This window comes from Semicossyphus pulcher, unplaced genomic scaffold, assembly GCF_022749685.1.
Source record: "Semicossyphus pulcher isolate SPU_LCO1_2020_fin unplaced genomic scaffold, fSemPul1.0.p SCAF_9, whole genome shotgun sequence".
Classification (NCBI taxonomy): Eukaryota; Metazoa; Chordata; class Actinopteri; order Labriformes; family Labridae; genus Semicossyphus; species Semicossyphus pulcher.
In genome coordinates, this window is record NW_027211770.1 from 9,929,102 (window position 1) to 9,952,717 (window position 23,616).

At 40.2% G+C, this 23,616-nt stretch overlaps 1 protein-coding gene across 2 annotated transcripts; it reads right to left on the minus strand.

Annotated features, from left to right (window-relative positions):
* Window positions 1-1,251: 1,251 nt before the first annotated feature.
* LOC138584730 (phospholemman-like) lies at window positions 1,252-18,115 on the minus strand. Of its 2 annotated transcripts, XR_011305457.1 has the most exons (9): window positions 17,988-18,115; window positions 8,540-8,598; window positions 6,930-6,962; window positions 6,605-6,628; window positions 5,662-5,736; window positions 5,515-5,551; window positions 5,302-5,345; window positions 2,530-2,653; window positions 1,252-1,970 (listed from the first exon to the last, which is right to left on the minus strand). XR_011305457.1 is itself a non-coding variant. In XM_069657034.1 (8 exons), the coding sequence occupies exons 2-8, from the start codon at window positions 8,571-8,573 to the stop codon at window positions 1,951-1,953; spliced, it is 267 nt and encodes an 88-aa protein (XP_069513135.1). In that variant the 5' UTR covers window positions 8,574-8,598; window positions 17,988-18,115; the 3' UTR covers window positions 1,254-1,950. The 2 variants fall into 2 exon arrangements, 1 of the variants encoding a protein (XP_069513135.1); XM_069657034.1 differs by lacking the exon at window positions 2,530-2,653 and having other exon boundaries at window positions 1,254-1,970.
* Between the last annotated feature and the right edge of the window lie 5,501 nt (window positions 18,116-23,616).

Sequence of the window (23,616 nt, forward strand, 5' to 3'; positions counted from 1 at the left end):
CCTTTTGATCATGAAATCCATCCTAAATCCACTTCTGTTAAAATCAGTATCATCCAGATGCTTTGGATCAAAGTTTTTCAATCAAAGTTAAAAGTCTTGAACACAAACTGGAGGTTTCATCCAGATAAAAATCACATTTGGGTTACCTGATCGAATGCAGTTTTGGAATCCTTTTTTTTCCTTTTAAACAACCGGTGGTCAAGGTTTGATCCAGTCCGTCAACTGTGACCTGATCATACTACTACCGCACTACAGGCCCGAGGTACAATTTTAATCTTGAATTCAAACATCAAAGATTCAAAGCTAAATGCTGAGGTGTGTGACAAAGTAGGTGAGCACTTTTTCCTTTCTCACCTAACGTACATTTACATACATCACATGACTATGGACATTAATTTATGTCACTATAATTTGCTTTTGTAACTTTGCAGCACTTATTGTCCCGAGTTTGTTTGTGTAAGCATTATGTTACAGGTCGCATCAAAGCACCAAAGGTAAAGCAAACACACAGCCATGGGTTAGTTTGTGTCACTTTTATTAAGTTGCAGGTTTACATATTAAATTGTTTCCTTGTCCATACTTACCTTTGTTTGTTCCTTTGTTCAGGTCACCATGTGGCTCTGCTGATAAAAAAGGGGGCCGGCCCAGCATTGCCTGGGTTTTATGAGGTAGATGATGTCATCTATGGGCCGCGCCAAGTGTAGGGGTTTTCTTACTCAAAATATATTTTCTTTGTGTTCAATTTATGCATTCTGAGTTATGTTAAAGACATTTCTTTCCTGATTAATTCATATTTAGTTGAGTAAACGAGTTGGTGTTAAATTGAGGATGAGCTTTCATTTCTAGGTTTAATTGTTTTGGTATAGGCTGATGACAGGTAGGGTCTCAATTGTGCTCACTATGAAGCCAGTCAAGTTTTGCTCCCGCGGGGAAACAGAGGTAAAGCTGTGCAGTCAAGTACACATGCGTTTTGTTTAAGTTTATTGAGTTAATTTAAGGTTTTCTTTGCATTTGTTTTTTTTTTAGGTTTGATTAGTTACACGTGTAATTGACTGGCACTGTAAATAAATATGCACCTCTGGGAAACAAGTCTGTTGAGTTTGCCTGCCTACCACCTACCTTGACACTTGAGCTAAAATACTTTACAAGATGAGACACTCAAAAGCATGCTGAACTGTTAAAATCAAATGAAACTGCAGTTGTTCTTAGGGCCGACAAACACACACCTACACAAATAAAACGCATACCTCTGAGTTGTTTGTTTCAATAATTCTTTTATAGAAACATGACAGAGTCTCTGTATCTCTGAACAGTGCAATCCACTACATTCCTCCATAAAGCTAAACATGTGAATTAACAGATTATCAGCATTATTGTCAACAGCACTCTAAACTTACATATATTTGACATAAAAGCATGGACAGTGGGTTAGGATGGTCACAGTTAGCGACTAATATCTACATCATGTTTATCTTACACATACAGAGAGAACAGACGACAGGAGTAGTGGAGACATTGACACAACCTACAGCACGTGGAAGTTTTTGGTAAAAGGTTTGTGTTACCGTAGTTTGAAGTCACTTTCAGCTCAATCAAGCAAAATGATTATAAAATAACAGGCCAAGCATTTATGCTCATTTATCGAAAGTTTAACAGTTTTTTTTATGTCAAAGCTTTTTTTTCAGTTTCTAAAAACAAAAGTTCAATTGATTGAAATGAAAACAACAAAAATGGCGTGTACAAGTGTTTGTGTGAAGGTGCAGGCTTGAGATCAGTAGCTCAGTTATTAGGCAGAAAGCATCACGCCTCACAGCAGGGACACACGGACTACTTTCTGCTGCTCTCTAACAATACATCAAAAGCCTCTCGCTGGATGTTTCAAACCCGCTGCTCCTCCGTGTTATCTGTTGGTTGCAGGTTCAGGAAGTCAGTGTGTGTTCTGGTCGACGTCTAGCAGTCGCAGGAACGACCTGCAGGAAAACAGACAGACAGACAGGAGGATGAGCTTTCGTAATCAGAGGGTTAATATTCTGCTTCGAAATGTGACTAGTATCATGATTCACCGGGTTTTAAGAACTGTATTTATGGTTTTAGATTACCTTTCTTTAAAAGGTAAATTAAAGTAAATAAGTATAATTTGTGATGTGATTTAGCTCTGGTTTGATTGCTGTTTAAAGCTTTATTACATTTTATTATGAATGAAATCTTGACAGTACATTCATAACTGACAAAACTTTTTCACTATTTCTTCAGCCCACATCATTTTATTTATGCAAATACTGTGATCGAACTTCAGTTTTTTTCATTGTAACTGCCACAGAAAAAGATTCATATTATTTACGTAAAGAAGAAAATATTCTTGTGACAATCATTCGTCTTTAAAGTGATAATCTCGAAGATTTTCATCTACATAAATGTCTGTTAAGTCACTATCGCCGAATGAGGTAACACAATGATGAGTGAGCCTATGGCCCATTGATGAAATCCTTTGCATTTGCAGTAGGTGGCAAGTTTCGCAGAAACACTCACAAGCAGCACCCATTTAGTGACGCATTTTCCATTGGTGGTTGGTCTGCCAGAGAGGGTAGGCGGAGCTAATCGGCTGTTTGTCTGGTCTCTGCAACTGTTGCGATTAAACAGTAATCTACTATGGCTGAAAAAACAAAGAAAAGATCGATGACTACAGATACAACTTCAAAAATAAGTGAAAATCTAAAGAAAAAGAACGCTCAGATGAAGGCAGACAGGAAAGCGACCGCCAGCCAGGAAAAGCAAGAGTTACCAGCAACCAGAGCCAACCGTGGACGTCACACATGCGACACTGTCCGGATATCTGAGAAGTGTGCTCCTTTAACTATTGTTTACCACTATAGGTGCTGCCAAAGAAAACGAAACTGAGATCTTCCAGATTATAACTTAAATATTGATATTTACAGTAACAGTAATTATTATAATTAATAGCAGGATGTTATTAATGTCGAGAATGAGAATTAACATACTGCCTCTCACTCTCTCTCTCTGTGTGTGTGTGTGTGTGTGTGCAGGTTGAAATTGCCTGAGTGCAGTATGTCCCTGTAGGGCTCTGCTGAGTTGCGTACGTACTGTACAAACACACACATTGTGTTGTCCATAGGGGGCACCGGTGTAGTTTGTCTGCATCAAAGCCAAAGTACTTCAGCGTCTGGCATCACCAGCATCTTTAGGAGCTTAACTTCCAACTTTTTTAGGACAGAAGATCTACATCAAACTGAGGGTTAAAGACGAGGATGTTTTGAGAGTAATTATAAAACTCAAGAGGGCGTCTTTTATGGCTGCTCAACAACACAAAACACACCACTTTCTCCCCCTCCTCTCCCTGCTAGACAGCCAGAGTCCCACCACCTGTTGAACAGCGAGGTCCAGCACTATGGGAGCTTTGCATACTGCGTCAGTGCGTGTGTGTTCGTGTGTGTGTGTGAGGCCGTTTACAGTGAAACAGATGGACAGAGTAAATATAACTTTAGACCTTGGCAGGACGTCAGCTGGGTGATGAAATCTTGAGTATTTCAGGGGGATATAGGCTGCGTTTGTTGCTGCACAAAAGTCCACATACATATGTCTACTACATGTGCAGGGTTGATTTATTTGAAATAAAAAAACAGGTATATTTGTGTAGAGTTAAGAGTGTCCGATAGAATCTCACAGCCCCATTTAATAAGGTAAACCAGAATTACTGCCTTCTGGTTTAACGCCTTCTCCTACCAGTCAAGCTGCAGCTTACAAACATCAGTTTTTCCTTAAGAATAAAAGAGTAACTGGCCGGGAAAGAGGGGCAAGAACCATTAATAAACCATAATTGTGCCCTGATTAAACAGGAGTGTTACACTACCACCATCATTTAGAGGAGACACATTATAGCAGGAAACCGTCTCGCTCATGCTCTGTGTTTCTAAGAAAATCATGTGATTTTCATTAGACTCTCTTGCCACAGCATAAACATAAGGCTCGTGAGGGCAGAGCGAAGGCGGACTTTCTACTAATAGACAGCGGATGATGTTGTTCTCTTCAGACAGATTAAAAAGAATAATAAACCAGAAAATCTAATGTGGATGTGTTAAATCTGAAGATATTCCCTCCACGCCACCCGGAGATATTTATGGTTCACAAAAACGGGACTGAAATAATAGCAAGAAAAGTTTTCTTTCCTGGACATTATGATGTCACTGTGACGTTGACCTTAGTCTTAGTTTCATATTTTTACATTGATCAATGTATTAAGTGTGGCCTAGAAGAAGGAACATTATTCCACTGTCTTTGGAGCTGCCTGAAAACTAAACAATTCTGGGAAAAGGTCACACAAACTAAATCTGCTTTCCCACTGGTCAAAAAACCCACTAACACGCGCTAACACCTGGCTTTTTGCTTAATGGGAAAGGTTACAATCGGCATTCAGACCCGGGTCAAATGACTTTGCAGTAGACTGTAATTATCGCCGCTCCAATCGGCATTGATGGGAAGACAAAACCCTTTTAAAGACATCTTCACTGTTTACTAACCCTGTTCCCGGCGCGTTTGTGACGTCAGATGTTGACACAGCAGAAAAGTGACCGACAGGAGAAAACTCCATGTGCAATGGGAACAGAGGCAATTGGCATATATAAGCGGGTCTGAAAAACCCACATCAACACGCTAAATTTAGGTGGGAAAGGGGTATAAATCTGTTATTAACTCTGTTGGGTTGCCTGTCAGCCCTCAGGCATTTATCCTTGGAATATTTTCAGCTGAATTTAGACTTTCAGGTGCAGATAAAATGATAGTTACTGTATGCTCACTTCAGGCTAAACACCGTATTGCAACAGCGTGGAAAAGTACTGAGATGCCTACAGTTGGACATTGGTTTAAAAGTCTTTCTAACTGTTTAGCAATGGAGAAACTGACCTATGCCACTGATGGGAAAGTACAGACCCCCTCCATTGAAAATCTCCATGTGGTGTTTTTCATGTGCTACCAGACATATCAGGGACAACATAAGCAGTCTTCTCCATGGCTGAAATTATTGAGAAAATGTGTCATAATTAGCATATGAATTAGGGTACTGTTACTGCCAAATCTATTTGCGAGATCACCGTGACCTTTGACCTCCCAAATCCAATGAGTGCATCTTTGAGTCCAAGAGGACTTGAGTGTAAAATGTGGAGATATTCCCTTCAAGTGCCCCATCAAGAATGGGACAGAGTGACGGACATCTGATAGCATAATGCCTCGGGCCAAGGCTGTTAAAGGAGGCATAAAAAGAGCTGCTGAAAGGTGAACAAACGGTACCTTGATCAGAGAGCATCGGCTGAGCATTGTTTGTATTCCTCCTTCTGCAGAGAGAAGAAAGGAGAGAGAAAAAGAAGATGTAGACTTTGTGATTTCATCTAAGTTACACCACCGTTGTAATAAAGTAACCTTTCTGTCTTTACAATATGACATTATATGTTCAGAGTTTCTTCTGCAATTTACTAATGTTTTTTGCTCTGTGCAAAGACTCACCTCTTGCTCTGGTTGAATTTGCACCTGCAGTGGCCGCCTGGAATAAGAGAACACGTTGACTTTCTCTATGATGTCTGTATGTATTCGAGCATTGTTTGACTGTGTTTATGTACATGCGAGTGTTTAATGGTGTCATTTCAATCTTACTGAACAGGATGGTTATGCCAATGAGACAGAGGATCGCAGCGAGGATCAGGCCTCCAACACGCAGTCTGTGGTAGTCTGCACAGAAGAGGTCAAAGGTTAGCATTTGAGCATCATCAATAAAAATAACTTGTATAAAAAACAATACATATTAAAGCTCCTGTGAGGAGTTTTTTGCTGGTTATGAAACGGACTGAAATTAATTCTGATTCTTCTATATGACCTACAAAAGCAAACCAGACCAAACAGCTGGCAGGAGGTAGGTGTCGAAGCGATTAACTGCACCTTTGTTTACATTTTCCAGGGCAAAAATTTAAAGTGAGTGATACATATGACTGTAAGAGAAAGCAGGATGAGATTTTTTATTAAAAACCACCACTTAAAGTCGAGGTGAAATGAAAAATGTCATTTTAAATCTTTTAGATCACAACCTCGGTAATATTGTGCATCTATTTGACAATATAGGCCAAAAAAAATACAGAAAATCGTTTTCTTCTTCTGATCATTTTTTTCTTCCGGTAAAACTAAATTTCACGCGTGCTTACATAAGTTAGCACCAAACAATTTCAACCAATCAATCTGCAACATTTAGCCGCAGAGCACCAAGAACGCTCGGTCAGTTAGCTAGCTACTGCGCTGTGGAGAACGTCTGTCTACGCCCACTTCTCAACGATCAAATCAAATCCCTCTAATGATATGTCCCGCCTGCACTTCCTGTTTCACTCGGAAATACGTCACAATATGGAAGCTAGATACTCTCGAAATGCTCGACTTTAAGCATGTACAGGACAAAATCAACAAAGGTAAGAGGTACAGCTTTGTCCACAGGGAGCTCCAAAATCAACACAAACCAAAAGTTCCTCACTGCAGCTTTAAAGTGAGTTTTTAAAACCTTTAAGTTCCATTATCTTATAAATGTTAGTGTAAATGATAATCGATGACTTACCAAAGGTAAATGGGTCATCTTCCACTGTGGGACCAGAAAGAAGAGGTTGAGTTGACAGTAGTTTGATAACAGCAGATAAATTAGAGTGAGTGAGATGAGCACACACATTGACCTTCTTTGATTCTCTCGCTAATGATTGACATACCTGACCATCAAATCAATACTTTTTAACTTAAAAGTACTACTACACTCACTTTTAATCATAAGTGTCAGGTGTGCTTCTATTGTCTTATCTTATTATTTTCAGATGAATATACAAACATTTAAATATTTGCTGTTGTTGAATGTGCTCATGAAATAAAAAAAGACATGTTAGTGTACTTACAGTTCTGTTCTTCTGCAAACACCAGCGACACCACTGCAAGAGTCCAGAAAGAGACAGACACACTTTACTACAGAGAAACAACTTAATGCTTCTCATGATGTTTATCAGGGATTATGGGGGTGAAAGAAAAATACTTAATCGCTGTTGGTTTATTTGGAACTAATAGATTAATGTAAACATATACAAATAGTTTCACTTATATTGGATTTGTTTTTATTTTTCTATTTGTTGCTTTTTTAAAACAAAGAACTGATGATAAGATACTTGTTCTTGTTTCAAATCAGCCCTGTGATTTAGTCCAAGGTGTGATCCAATGACAGCTGGAACCAGCTCCATCTGTATTTATTATTTTATTTTTATTTTGAAGCTCATTGACTGAATGCCTGTCTGTTGAAACATGCTATTTAAATCGATTTTACTTAACTGGTCACTTACGAGGAAAGACAGATTAAAAATCTGTTATTTAGAACTGTTGACTGATTAACTCTATAATGAATATAATACTTGTATAGAAATTTATATATTTTTTCATTTTAAAATAAACCCCCTGTCCCCTACATCTTTTCCATTTGAACACCGGAAGGTGCTGTGGATAAAGTGACCTTATTAGCTCTGTTATTGCAGAGTTGTTCATTTGCAGTCTTACTTACAGTGTTAAGGATTTACTGTCTTACAGTGTATTTCAATATGACGCATAATCACATCAGATGTCCACACAGCTTAAAACTTAGCGTAACGTCTCACCCTTCCTGCTGCTTTCACCTTTGACGTGTAACTAAGTGTCACAATAAATAAACACTGTGTCAAAGTGCTGATGGAAGACAGATCTCAGAATAAACTTCCTCTGTAAAAGGAAGTGGCACTAACAGGCCCCATTAATACAGTTTAGAGTTAGGTTGCTCTCTGGCTGACTTAAACTAAGATGACTGAATCGGTTTGTGACTTTTAAAAGAGGAAGTTGCTTATTTGATTATTTTGTGTAAGAAAAATTGTGATTAAATTAAAAACACTGTTAAAGCCCCCCTCCAGTGAAAATCAAGTTTTTATCTTGTAAACATCTCCATGTGGCTTTTTTCATGCTACAAGACATATCAGGGACAACATAAGCATCTCCATGGCTGGGACAGGACAGACTGAACAACACAAATTGGCAGGTTTGAGACGTCACAAATCTAAGGAGCCAATCCCGTTAATGGACGGGGTTATGCTATGCATATCATTATATGAAACCTATGGCAACCACTTCGGTGATGCACAAGCCAGCTGTAACCGTCATCATAATTTTTGCTCATTACTGACTACTAACGTTAACGTTGCTACTTCTAATTACTACATTTCAAGCTAGCTAAGTTTCAACAAGTTGCCGCTAAACGATGGCAGAGACGTGTTTTGTTTTCGCAACAGAGGGGGCGGTTAAAATGTACATAGTGGGCGGGGACTATGCAGATTCAGGAATCTTTAATGAGGGAGAAGGAGGAGGTGCATTGGAAGGATTTTTTAAATGTATTTTGCAAAAAAAACATATCAAACACAATTTATTATTTCAAGCAGAGCATTTTATATGTCGTAAAACATGACTGGAGCTGATCTTTAAAAGAAGTTTTACTCACGTGTCATCAACACCAAAGCACAGATCTTTGCCATCTTCACTCTTGAGGCTTTTTTTTACCTGAAAAGATAAATAAATACATTTATTAGATTGACGTATACACAAATGATACTTTCCTGCAGCTATATCTTCAAGGTATAGATATAAAGATATTGAAACTAGTAGACAAATCTGTGCCTTTATTTTTGACTTGTGCTTGCATATTGTCTGAAAACAGTAACTACTAACTGGTATGCACTGACAAGTCATTTGAACAAGGCTCTCATTGTATTAACACGGGGTAAATAACATTATCTCGAGTCCCAATGGAAAAAATAATCACATTTAAAATGTGTGTGTGCATGTTTGAAATTGACTTCTGTACTACAAACTGGCTCGTAGCGGCCACAGAGTCAACAGAGATCTGATGTAACATGTAGCCTTTCTGTGTTTCCTGAGGGGCACTGAAAGGACGTAAATACACACACGCGTCCACACCACTCTTACAGAACATGCATCCGTTCCTTTAGAGGCACACAAAGAAATCTGATCAAATTTAGGTTAGGTTGGATTTAGGCACAAAGTGGTCTCACTCGCTCTCTTCCACACTCAGAAACCTGATCTGATGTTGATGGGAGCAAAGTGCACTAATGGAGACACAACAGGGGACTCTGCGTCATGAAGTACACGCTGCTGCTGCTGTGTTCAAGCTTCAGTGCTGCAACCCCCTTTTTCTTCTTTCACTGTTACTTTATATTATTATTCCACCATTATGTAAGCATGCATGTACATGTGCTCACCTGCTCCTACTGCCCAGAGAAAATCAATACGATTATCAAAGGGCACTCCCCTTCCAAAGCTATTCCTGTCTGTAATGGGATTTTGATCTTATTTCTCGTGCAAATTTTTGTGTAGATGGTTTCTTTTTGTGGTGCCATAAGTCAATACTGATGTTTTTTACCTTCCAACGTCTGCTATGGCTGAAAACCGAGAAAAAGCTCTCTCATCTTCCGACACTAAATTATCCCTCTCACATCATCCTTAATTTTACTGTCAGAATTTCCTGACAGCCGCTGTGGTAACTGCCATGTTGAAGCAACAACAGCGGTAACATGTGCACCGGGAGGAGACACACCTTAAGTAACAGCAGCAGTGATTTTCCACTTACTGCACATTTCCACTCAGCGCGCTCCATAGTGAAAAGCAAACACACAGGAGCACATTTTAAACTGACATTGACACACAGTCCCAGTCATGCATCAAAATGTATCATTTGACTGTGACTGGCTGTTTTATCTCATCTGAACACACCCTGCCTGTCTGGGAGGATTTAGTCACATTAGTGTAAAAGTGAAATTCTGCTAAATACAGCTTAGCCTGTAAAACTCTGTGATCTGTCTGTTCTCTCTCTGTGTCTTTTTTTCTGTTGATATTTATCTTTTAAAGGGCAGTAGTATTTGAAGGAAAAAAGCACTTTATGGGTTAAAGGTTTTAAAGTCATTATCTTGAAGATTTTCATTTAAATAAATGTCTGTTAAGTCACTATCTATCTCTGAATCAGGTAACACAATGGTGATTGAGCCTATGGTCCACTGATGAAAGCCTTTGCATTTGCAGTATTACAGATTGGGTGTCTGTGGCGACGTTTGCAGAAAAAATCACAAGCGGCGCCCAGTTAGTGACGCGTTTTCCATCAGCCAGCTGTGGTTGGTCTGCTCAGCTAAGCGGCTGCTTTTCCGGTCTCTGCAAGCGTTGCGAGTAAACTGTAATCTACTATGGCTGAACAAACAAAGAAACTAATTTGACGCTCAGATGAAGGCAAACTGTCTAAAAAGGAAAGCGACCGTCAGCGAGGAAAATCAAGAGTTACAACCGGAGCCAACCGTGGACGTCACACATGCAACACTGTCTGGATATCTGGGAAGTGTGCTCCTGCAATTACCATTTACCGCCATAGGTGCCGCCAAAGAGAACGAAACTAAAATCTTCGAGATTATAACTTTAAAGCTCACATAGTGTTGTATTCATTAGTGCCTCCAAGGCTTGTATATCTGAAAGATTCACAAGCATACAATAAACATATGTATGGTAATGGCAAAACACACCTCAATGTGCAAACAAACCCAGTGAAGAAGACAACTGAACGGTTAACATGGATGTTAACAATACGGAATAAAACATTTTAGTAAAGTTGTTTCTTATTAGGAAGAAATATGCTTCTACATGGATACATCCTCATGGATACACAATGTGCCTTTTGTTGGGAAAAAGTGAATGCAAACTTTTGTTTGTTGTAAAGGAAGTACTGCAGGGAAATTTTAAACTCTAGGATCAGACTGACAGGAGGAATAGTAAAGATTCAGCTCTAGGCAATACAGTATTTTTCCAGTATCTCATGCACATGCAAACAAGAGTGACCTTTGAGCCTCTGGATCCCAATAAAAGAGGATGTAAGTAAAACACTGTCCCCCTCCTCTGCTGTTGGTATTTAGAGTTTGATAGGAAAGGAGAAAGAGAAGGGCAGGATGAGTGCTTCTCTCCTGGAGCCTCTCCACAGCAACCCGGGCCGAGACAGGGGGAATGTAGAGGATGGGAAACACGCCAACAACCACTAGAGGAAGGTTTACCTCAGGAGAGGAGTGAGAGGAGGACAACGTGGGGGGCAGAGACAGAAACAAGAGAGAGAAGAGGACAGGAACAGAGAGCAAATTGAGGGTGAGACTATTAGAGAGGGGAGGAAGAGGAGGGTGAGAACAGTGCAGGGACATGTAGAGGAACAGACAGCAGGGGAGTATAAAGGGGAGAGGTGCTGCGCACTTCCTGTATGTATCATATTCTAAAGCAAATGTTAGTGTAAGGTGGAGCCAGGAGTGCCGGAGCTGTGTATTCAAATCATTGTGTTTCAGGCGGGTTAAACAGACAAACGCACAGCACTATGGAGGATAAGTAAAGTACCCTATATAGAATGCTTTGCACTGCTGGTTTCGTCCAACTAACAGTACAAGATAGTCACCATACTCAGATACAAGGCAAGCAAATACAACATTCACACTGGAAAGACTGGAGCCAGTATGTCTGTACCCGACAAGTTTGTCATTTGAATCTGAATTATATAAAGTTTCAACAATTTGTTCTTATTCTTTTCTGTATAGTGTCGCACCAAACTCATATATCAGCCTTCATGTGTCTCGTGTTTTAACTGTATGCCATCAAATGGACAAAATGGACATCAAACATTTACAGCTACATATTTTGTTGGGTTTTCAAGTCAGGTCTTTCTTCTCTTTTATTCTCTTTGGCGGCACCTATGGTGATAAACGGTAATTGCGGGAGCACACTTCCCAGATATCCAGACAGTGTCTCATGTGTGACGTCCACGGTTGGCTCCGGTTGTAACTCTTGATTTTCCTCGCTGACGGTCGCTTTCCTTTTCAGACTGTTTGCTTCATCTGAGCGTCAAATTTGTTTCTTTTTCTTTGGATTTTCACTTATTGTTGAAATTGTATCTGTAGTCATCCATCTTTTCTTTGTTTGTTCAGCCATAGTAGATTATTGTTTACTCGCAACACTTGCAGAGACCGGAAAAGCAGCTGCTTAGCTCCGCCTACCCTCTCTGGCAGACCAACCTAAGAGTCTAAACATTCCCATACATTCATACCCGATGGACAAGCCTTCGGGAGCAATTATGGGTTCAGTGTCTTGCCCAAGGACACTTCGACATGCACTGCAGCTGCCGGAGATCGAACCGCCAACCTTTCGATTTAAAGACGACCGACTCTGCCACTTTTAATATATCAGGTCTGTTTGTTTCAGATAGGAAGTTACCCCTGTGGATAATTGGGCTCCCAATAAAGGGTCATTTTAAGATTTAGTTCATCTGCAACACTCTGTCTACAATAACGCAGCTAAAGAACCAAAGCGAGTGGACTCAGGGTCTTCTGGACTGATGATTCCAATCGACAACATTTCAATCATTTCCCAAATCAAATGATCAAATAATTGTTTCAAATCTAATTTAGTTTTAGTTCTACAAAACAAGAAAGAATCATACTGAGTTGCTGCAAAAAGTTTGGTTCAGGTTGATACCAAAGAAAGTAATATTATAAATATAGCCGAAGCATTCCTGAAGACTTATCATGTAAGCAGAAGTTTATTATTCCCAGAGTACAACCTCCCTGTGGAGCCTCGACTCCAGCTCCGCCTGGTCCTGGGATAAAGACTTTTCTGTTCTGGCTCTGTCACGCTCCTCCGCCTGTCTCCGACTGTCCCTCGCTTTCTGTTTTCAGCTCTCTCTGCATCTCTCTTCCTGTCTGTAGGAGTGTTTTCCCACTTTTTGTCTCTTAATATCTCTCTACACGCTTTGCTTCTTTCACTCCATCTTCCGTCTGATTCTTTTTTCCTACTTATCTGAAAAGCTTTAAGAATTGCCTGTTTGAAACTACTGTTTCGCTCTGCTCTTCTGCTTTTGTTGGAGTCCTTAAATCCTCTCCAGCCCCTTAAACCTCTCCTCCCTACCTCCCTTTTCTGACACACTTCCTCACGCCCTTGCTCCCTCACCCGTCAGCTCTCCTTTTATTAAGGCTTTTCCACAAACTCATCCCATCCCTGCCAAACTCCCGGAGCGCAGATTTTCTAGGCTCGCTGCCCCGTCTCACGCTCGTACGCCGTCATCATCTCTGCTCCATCCCTCTCTTCTCTCTTTTACACCAGCAGAGTTAAACAATAAGCTGTGGGGCCGTCAAAGGAGGCGTAGATTAAATATAGCTAATGTATCAGTCATTTACACAGAAAGGACCGCCTACATCTTACTCCCTAAGTTAAAATATTTATATGACTAAATGTATCATTACTCCCACAATGCCTCTGTTGAACGCTTAGAGTCTCAGGAATGAGACGTTACTTTTGTATTGTTTTAAATGTATTTTATAAACCACATGGACATCAGAATGGAGACATAAATATCAGATACTTATTTTAAAACGACCAGTTAGTGACGCGTCTCCATCACCCAGCAGTGGTTGGTCTGCCAGACAGGGTAGGTGGAGCTAAGCGGCTGCTTTTCCAGGTCTCTGCAAGTGTTGTGAGTAAACAATAATCTACTATGGCTGAACAAACAGAGAAAAGATCGATGACCACCATGGACGTCACGCATGCAACACTGTCTGGATATCTGGGAAGTGTGCTCTCGCAATTACCGTTAATCGCCATAGGTCCCGCCAAAGAGAACGAAACTGAGATCTTCGAGATTACCACTTTAAGGCCCACAGTGAGCAGGGCAATTTTTCCCATGTGTTCACATGCTCAAAAGTATTCTGGTTTTGATCTTATTTGGTAAATGTTAATGATGACAGCATTCAGGTTTCTAATCTGTTTCCTCTTGTCTTGGTTTCTCACCAACTTAGCACCAGCATTTTGTCCCTACAACCAACGTTCAGAAACCTGGATGAGGTGTTTACATGCCAAAGCATTCTGATTTCCATCGGAGCACTCCAGCTAGCATTTTAAGGTTTCTCAAACCAGGACAGGCACAACACATACACATGAAAACGACAATCATAAGTACACAAGTAAACGCTCTCTATAACTATATAAGTGGACCAAAACGTCTCAGTTGATCAGTAATTCTGACTGTGAAGCTGCTTAAACGTTTTGACCAGCAGACATACACCAAACATACAGAGAAACCAGCAGGCTCTGAGTGTGGGACATGTACACACATTACTCTGTTCAAATACACACACACAGCTAAGTCCTCTGAATAACTCTACAATAGCTAAATATACGACCTTAAAAAAGCTCAACCTGTTCAGACTCAAGAAACAGGAGATTCAACTTGTACTTCCTGATTCGTATGTGCACAGGGCTGACTTTATGGGATGTGGTTTTAGAGCATGTCTGTGTGAGTTAGTCCCTGTTTCTATTTTTCCATGGCTCGCCCCACCTACATGTTTGAATGCTGTGCTCCTGTCTGTGCGTGTGTGTGTGTTCCCGTACCGCACTACAAAGACAGCTGCCTATTCTCAGAGGCATTTTTATTCCTAAATTAGCAGCACAGGATTCCAGTGTGCAACACATCCTTTATGACACACACAGGAAAGTCTCCCATGTCCGGGACTAAACACGATGAACAGTTTGAACCTACTTTGAACTGATGAATTATTTGCTTTTATCTCAGCTGAGACACAGTGGAGCTTGTTCCTCCCGTCACTTCAGCAGTGCACTGAGGAATTTGACATTTTATGACTTCAGCACAGGATGTTAGACTGGAAACATGAAATGCTAGGCAATAACAGCTCCTGACTAAAGACGAGTTTCAACAGACACAACTAGAGACAAGAAAAAGGGGAAGTAGTGGGGGCAGTTCACTGATGAAGAAAGGGAAAGAGGAGCGGAGAAAGAGCAAGAAAAGAAGAAGACACCAGTCTGGGAAGTAAGAAAGTAAGAGAGGGAGAGAAGAAGGAAGAGGAATTCAAGCCTAGGGGGATGAGAAGGGGGCAGGCAGGAAGACGAGAGGAGTGTGGTTGGGAAAGAGAGAGGGAATGAAAAAGGACACAAAGAGACAGACAGAGGGTAAGAGGGAGTGGAGCATACTAGAGCTGTGAGTCACACACATGGAAACCACAAGGCTAGCAGTGAGCAGCTAGCAACACACCACATGCTCCTCAATCTGTAGTCATCAGCAGTGGATGTAAAGATGGACTACATTTCCCTTATTTCATCTCACCTTCCAAACATATTAATCTATTGACTAGGTGCTGCTCTAATATATATATATATAATATATCTGTATAGCTTGATGGTAAACGGTATAAAAGGGCTATTCTTAAAGTAATGATCTCGAAGAAATAAATGTCTGTTAAGTCACTATCTATCGCTGAATGAGGTAACACAATGGTGACTGAGCCTATGGCCCACTGATGAAAGCCTTTGCTTTTGCAGTACTATGGACTGGGTGTCTGGTAGGGCTGAACGATTTTGAAAAAATATTTAATTGTGATTATTTTGACTTGTATTGCGATATGGTAATGATTTGTGATATTAAAGGGAATGACGATTTTTTACATCATTATTCTCATTTTCATGGAAAAACACATTAAAATGATTATGGTGTGCTTTCTGCGTGGATCTGTACCAGACAAAGATATACGTCTGTGTATGATGTGTAGGATGTAGAACATCTCTGCAGCAATTTAAATTAAAATGGCATTTTGACACAAACTTTACCTTTAACAAATATTTGCAGTAGGCCAAATTGCGATTTCGATTAAATTTCGATTACTTGTTCAGCCCTAGTGTCTGGTGTGACTTTCGCGGAAAAAATGTCAACCGGCACCCTGTTAATGACGCATTTTCCGTCACCCAGCAGTGGTTGGTCTGCCAGAGAGGGTAGGCGGAGCTAAGCGGCTGCTTTTTTGGTCCATGCAAGTGTTTCAAGTAAACAGTAATCGACTATGCTGAACAAACAAAGAAAAGATCGATGACTACAGATACAACTTCAAATATAAGTGAAAATTCAAACAAAAAGAAACAAATTGGACGCTCAGATGAAGGCAACTGTCAGCGAGGAAAATCAAGAGTTGCAACCGGAACCAACCGTGGACGTCACACATGCAACACTGTCCGGATATCTGGGAATTGTGCTCCAGCAATTACCGTTTATCGTTGCTAAAGAGAATGAAACTGAGATCTTCGAGATTACAACTTTAAGATGATAAGACAGATGCTGTCCCTTTTTGGAGTAGCCATACTTTTTCCTATTTTGGGGAGAATCTAAATAAAGGATCTTGGCTGGTTTGAACGGGTCATCTGTGTCTCTGCTGAGCTCTGTGGTTACATGGTGAATGCACTGAAGGTCACAGTCTTGTCCTTGGTATAAAATCAATGTCTTCTTGTCGAGGTTTCTAAATCCGTGTTTGTGAGCCGCCAAAGTGATGTGAGGAAAGATGAGGAGAAAGTGTGCCTCGTCTAAAAACGCTCTCTCTTTCCCTCTCAACTGTTACCCTCTCTCGTTTTCTTTTTTAAGACCTGTGGTCATGTGAGGAGAGGTGAGGACAGTGAGGTACGTCTGTTCCACCTGACGGAGGAAAGACAACTCTGTCTGTCTCTCTGTTGTAACCTTTGTTTGCCCTCTCTCCATCTCTGCCTCTCACCCTGTATCCTCTCTCACCCCTCTCTGACTCACTCTTCTCCCTCTGTGTTCAAATGAGCAAAAATTTGCATCTGTATAAAGTAGATATTTCACAGCAAAACAGGTGTGAGTTGGATGTGTGACTGTTCTTTCCCTTTACTTTTCAGTTGATTGTCACAATAACACATATTTTACACCTGCACTGCATTCTGGCCTTTAGTCGTTCGCTGCCTGCGTGTATTTTATTTCCCTCTCTTTAATACTGGTTTACAACGACTCACTGATAATATAAAACAAAACCAACAGTTGGCTCAACTGTCAGTTTACTGCTCAAGGCATTTTGCCAAACTCCATAAAGTCTCCCCCGTAAACAGCTAAACTATAAACTCATATACAGCAGAATAGGACGACTCGTGTCTGTCCTTGTCCTAATCTGTCCTTGTGCCACATGGTAGCAAACTGTTATCACCACTGCTCTTATCAGCTGGCCTTTTCGCGCGCACACACACACACACACCAGTTCTCAGTATGTGTTCAATAAAGCAGGTAAGAGTATGACAATATTGGAAAATTCCACAACAGTAGGTCCTCTTTGATAGCCCTTTGTGTGTTTGAGGAGGTACTTCTTTGAAAGTGCTAACTTGGCACTTATGAGGCTACGAGACTAATTAGCAATTTTATATCAGGCACACTTTTTAATTGCTACTATAGAGGCAAAGGCATAGCATGAGTAGAAATAGCTAATTTTTTTACTCTCTTTCTAACTTTTATTTGGGGTGTTTAAACTAGGACTAAGGCTACAAACAAGAAAACGGTTAATCTTTAGTAGTTCAAGCCTGGACCGTGCTTTTAATGGAACCAGTTGGCATGAACGGTATGATCAAAGCGCGTGAGGAAGGACTATCCAGGCTGTTACGCACGTTGGCCCGTAAGCGCGTGCAGTTCCATTGTCATGGCACCGGTGGTCTCCAGGAGAAATGTCAGCCGGATGACATTATTTGCTAATTGTGACATATGTTGTATTGTACTGTCGCATTTAGAAAATTGATATACTTTACTCGGTGAAAAAAAAGTTTAATGGCAATTTTAAAGCTTTTAATTACGAATGAACTGAAGTTAGTTAGAGATACAGAGATTTAACAACTGTTTTAATCGCAAACAAACCTGTACAGAAGCTAGCTTACATGTGTCCCTAACATTGGCCCAACGTTCGCTAAACTGTTCTTCACTTTCCCCTAAAGATGCTCACGAGCATGTTTGCAAAACTTAAGTTAAATAAGTAACACAATAGCGGAGACACTGTTCTAAGAAATGTGAGCTAATTTCTTTCTTTAACACTTACCTTCAAATTGTTGTATTTATCAGGAACAAAAACGGGAAAGTTCTCACAAGCAGGCGGATATCTGACTCAGAAGCAGCGACTTCTCTCTCCACACAGTGCGCCAACACCCTGCCTTCTCCACTGAGACACTCAACAGGTTGGCTTGGTTTTGGAAAAGTGGGCTGAGTTGAAAGTGCTTACAGCTTTGTCCTTTGAATGCTGATCCTGGGTCGGTTTCTGCACTCAGGCTGGCAGCTGACGGATGGAAGAAAGGAGAGGAGCGGGGCGTGGAGACTGATCCGGAGTCAGCGGCAGTGAGAGCCGGGAGGAGGAGTGGAGCATTAATGTCTGCTTGTTGTGAACGAAGATGTCGAAGTTTGTCTAGTTGGGGGATGTTATTTAAGGGCCATTAACATTTAAAGGTAGTATTAAAACGGCACCAAAGCCGTAGTAAAGGTGCAAAGTGAAAATATTATAGAATAAATATGTAATATGTGCTACATATAACTAATATAGTTAGGCCAAATAAACTCAATTGAAACTCTTTAAGATCAAAAATGTCCCTTTTACGTATAAGCGAAGGTCATTGAAGGTCATACAGGACTAAGTTAATCTACATTATACACATGTTAAAAAATCAGAAATATTACAATTTGTTTGCATAATGACATTTATTTCAGTTTGCATGTGCACACCAAAGGTTTCGAACAAATAGTTGTTTTATCTACTCATCTCAGAGTTGAAAAGGTTAACCACATGGATAATCTAACTCTACGTGATATAATACAGCAAAACATGAAAACATGCATTGAACAGAAGGAGAAAAATATAACATTATGTTCCTAATAATGCCATGTTTCAGTTTGCAATATTTTTTAAATGACTTAGCTATCACCAAACATGAGAAAGACTGAATAAGTGTGAAGGTTCATATGTGTTTACTGGGATAAACATCTGTGTGAATACATATAACTCTGATTTCTATGACTGTACAGATCTGGGCAACAGGGATCCTTTATGAAAACATTAGGTGGACTTTTTTTTTAATCTTCTTTTTCTTCACAATACTCTTTGCACAGGTCTGTACAGGGAAAATCACCCCCACCATGCACCCAATTATCTCTCCACCCCCTGCATGTCAGCTCTTCTCCTGGGCAGAAACCGGTTTGACAGGAACGATATCAGATTTCACTGTTGTCATCTTCCGCTTTTCTACAAGGTGAGAGAGGAGGGCGGGGCAGTTAGCATAACAGTTAAGGAAAAAAGGCAATACAAAGACAGAGAGACAATAAGGGGTAGAGAATGAAAGGGGGGAGAAAGTCACATGTTAGAGTCGAGACACAAACAATTTGTTAATTAGAGAAAAGAGACCAAAACGTACTTGTTCCTCCCGGAGCACCTGTTATCTGTGAAGGTAAAGTAGGATGTGATACAGATGTTAGACGCACTTAAATATACCAAATTTCTGCGACTAATGTGTTTTATTTCAATCTCAACTCAAGTACAGCTTATATGATTTACCAATCTGCTCTACTTACAAAGAATAACTCCAAGTCCTCCAGCGAACAACAAGCTGGCACAGATCAGGCCTCCGATTCGTAGCCTTTCGTAGTCTGTTAGATGATAATGGGAGACGTTTAGAGGGTGCACTTGACAAGCAAAAAAGATGAATAGTAGATTTTTTTTTTTTAAATCAAGCATTTGATTCATGCTTTCTCTCAAAATCTGCACAACATATGTTTCTTTATGTCTTCTTTACTATCACATTTGCAGTGCATGCTTTGTTCATCAGGCATAAGCAGTTTGCAACAATCTAAGCGAGTACATGAGACTCTGCAGTAATCATTTATAATCCACAGTACACAAGACTGACATGACAGACTGTAGATGGTTGATTATAAGATAAAAGAGTGTCTGTACTTACTGTAAATAAAAGGATCTGCAGAGCAAACACAAGAGGAGGAGACAGGGAATGGGTTAAAAAAACATTGGTGGCATGACTCACTTTATCTTTGGCTTTTACACCAAGAAAATACTGTAAATGTACAAGGTGGCCCCAAAACACATTCACAACAGCTTTTGTCTACTATTTAATGCCATTTATCGGCAATCAATTTCAGGCTATCATCTGCTCCAACAATGCACAAAACAGATTTATGCTTAAGAAAGAGGTCATTGTTCTGAGGGCAAGAGATATTCATTTGTTTGATGTCTTCCCAAGTTTTGTTGACCAACCAGTTTCAGTACAGGATTGTGTGAAAGTAGTAGTTTTGGTCTTACTTGCTTCAGTTTCCATGAAAAGTGTGAAGAGCACTGCAAGACAGGAAGACAAAACAAATGTTTTACATTGTTAGAGTGTGACTCTGTACATTGACAGCATTTCAAGTTATAAGAGAAGATGTTTAGGAAAAGATGCTTTTCTATTTAAAAACAAGCTTAACTTTTCAGGGTTAAAAAAGCTTTTGTAACAATGAGATTTTGTGTGATCATAAAGTCTCTTTAACAGAATACTTGGAATATTTGAGTTGTGCCAGTCTGAAGTTAAGTATGACGTGAAAGGATTTCGGTTATTATTCAATGTATTCTACAATATATGCATTACAATAATCTGTGGACTTCTTCAAGTATACCAAACGTATCTCAACCATTTATGGTAAAATCTTCTCCCCTCAAGTTCGATCAGTTTCTGGTTAAAAGGGAATATCTGTTTCTGCACAGTGATGACACAAAGTATCCGTTGTATGTTTTATTACCTGCCATAACAGCCACAGCACTGAGATGTCCCATCTTTAGCACGACTAAGAGTCAGACGGAAAGAGAAACAGATAAAGAAAGAGAGACCATGATTGTGAGAGGGAATAATAGACAAAGAAGCAGTGTGCATTTTTTCCTCATCACTTTTCACTTCTTTCTCACACACATAAACACACGTGCATGCACTGCACAAAGTACACACTTCTCCCTCTACCCAGGAGGGATGTCCTTGCTGTGTGAGAGGTCAGTGTCTCGTCAGCAGGGATGCATTCTGGGTGTTTGGAGAGTAAACAGCGGATCATTTTTGTCTCGGGGCAAAACGCAGCAGGTTAGAGGACAACTATCTTTCAAACTCAGAAGACTCAGAGTCCAGAAAGACTCGCAGTGAGTCATGTGATTTACAGAAAATGAAGATATGTTGTGATATTTTTCTGACTTTCAGCTTCATTTTAGCCTTTTATAATAAGCAAAAAAGAAATAGATATGTAAGTAGTCATATCATGAGTATTATAGTTTTACTGCCAGATGTTCTGTCGCCCTTTGTAGTTCACCTACTGAATCGTCTTCTTTATGTTAGTAACCAACACTTTTGTGTATTTGCAGTTAATTAAAATAAAGTAAATGTAGCCAAGCAAAATGACTTCTCACTAATGTCGCTGTGACCTCTAACTGACCTTGAACACCCTTGGGCCTCCACAGAGGTTAGATTCACTGCCTCTCCTCTCTCTTAGTCCACTTTTCTCCGCCTCAAACTGGTTTCTGGTCTCTAATTACAGATTCTTTTAAACATCCTTGTTTGTTATTGAAAACGTGCACAGCAACGGCATTGGGACCTTTGCAGTGTATAAAACACACTTGATATGTTTTTTAAAAATGTCTGACAATAAGATCAAAAACTGAAGCGTCTTCTGCGTGAAACTTCTTGCACAGATACAAGAAATAGACGTCAAATGAAATCAAAGATAACACAGAGACTCTTTCTCCGGCAGTTCGTGTCACTTATCTCCATTCACGGCCTCTGTCCTCTCACAAACATGCTCAATCTCTACAGCTTACAGTTAGCATGACATTTATCAAGGTCAAAGTCGGGATAGGCCTCTTTCAAATCAGCAGCAACCAAACAGATCCAATTTGGAAAATATCCTGTTGTCTCATGTCAAAAGTCAAACTTAAAGATAGCAAAATGCTACCTTTGTTTAATATTAATATTAATCAACGTTAACCAGAAATCAGTCCATAATTTATGAGGCTCATTGTACATGGATAATGATATAAATTATAAACAAAAGTCCTACACGCCCTATTCAAATAGAGGAAATATTTGCTATTCAGTTTAGATTTTTCTCCAAATCTCCAAAGCAATTTAAAAGCAAATTTCTCTATAAATTCCTCATTAGGTCTCTACCTACTTATGGCTCTATTCTCACAACAAATCTTTAGCATAAATAATAATTACACACGAACCCTTACAATTAAAGTTTGAACAGAAAGTTGACCTTGGCCCCTAACCCTGCGTCCCATCTTGCCTCGCTCCACCACACCTGTGCTTACCTGTACGGATGCTTCAGCAGCTGAGGAGAGTGAGTGAATGTTCCAAGACACTGCCTGGCCAAAAGTGGGTATTTTCTATTTCACCTGAATAAGAAGCCCCTGCTCCTCCTCTTTGTTTAGGGTATAAACTTTGGTGTGTGTGCACGTGTCCTGTGTTGGCGACTGGTGGCAATGTTGTTTCATAAACATAGGAGAGTGGACCTGTGGAGGATGGAGAAGCCATTTTAATGCACACACTTTAGACTTACTCTCCTTGTTTGTCTCTCTGAGGCTCTGTCAGGTATCTCAGTGCTCCTCTCTCTGAGGAACAGTCGAACTGTGTTGGTCTCATGGTTGCCTCACGGTTTCCGTTTCACTAATCATGGGCAGGAGGGAGGGATTTTACTACTTTACTATGAGGCTTGATTCAAACCAAGCTGCAACCTCCAGGGATGAAAACTTGAGGCAATGCAGAAGTGCTAACACTGCAGTTCCTCTAGTGGACACTAGAGGCTGGCTCCAAATGTGAGTCAGACCCATTAGGCCCCACATTAAAACACACCAACTTTACAGCAGAAATAAACATGTTTACAGCCTGGTACAAAACACAGTTTCGGTCTCTATGGCTCATTTCTCTATTCATGAAATATGAACAGGGTAAATATCTAAATAACTTAACCATGTTAGTTATCATATTAAAACCCCCCTCCAGTGAAAATCAAGTGTTTAATCTTGTAAACATCTCCAAGTGGTGTTCTTCATGTGCTACAAAACATATCAGGGACAACATCAGCAGTCATCTCCATGGCTGGGCCTGTCTGCTTTTAAACTGCAGTGTACCAAGGACAGGCGGAACAACACGTTTTCAAACTGGCAGGTTTGAGAGGTCACAAACCTAAGGAGCCAATCCCGTTCATGGACGGGGGGATGCTATGCATATCATTATGTGTAACCTATGGAAACCACTTCAGCGACACGCGAGCCAGCTGTAACAACCATCGTAATTTTTGCAAACTCACTACTGACTACTAACGTTAACGTTACTACTACTAATTACTACATTTCAAGCTAGCTAAGTTTCAACAAGTTGCCGCTAAACGATTGGCAGAGACGGGTTTTGTTTTCGAGATGGAGGGGGCGGTTGGAAATCTGCATAGTGGGCGGGGACTATGCAGATTTGATTATTTGTAATAAGGGTGAAGGAGGAGATGAGTTGGGAGGATTTTTACAAGGTAATTGAACGTATTTTGCAGAAAAAACATATCAGACACAATTTATTATTTCAAGCAGAGCATTTTATGTCGTAAAACATGACTGGAGCTGGTCTTTAAGTAAATTGGCATGGCAAACACTCTTCCACCCAAGA

What these genes read in the sequence shown, in the direction of transcription:
- LOC138584730 (XM_069657034.1), bottom strand. Translation starts at nt 8,573, where the DNA reads ATGGCAAAGATCTGTGCTTTGGTGTTGATGACAC. An exon ending in AGATGACCCATTTACCTTTG is followed by an intron (nt 5,737 to 6,604) that starts GTAAGTCATCGA and finishes TCTTCTGTGCAG; the next exon opens with ACTACCACAGACTGCGTGTT. An exon ending in AAATTCAACCAGAGCAAGAG is followed by an intron (nt 5,346 to 5,514) that starts GTGAGTCTTTGC and finishes TTCTCTCTGCAG; the next exon opens with AAGGAGGAATACAAACAATG.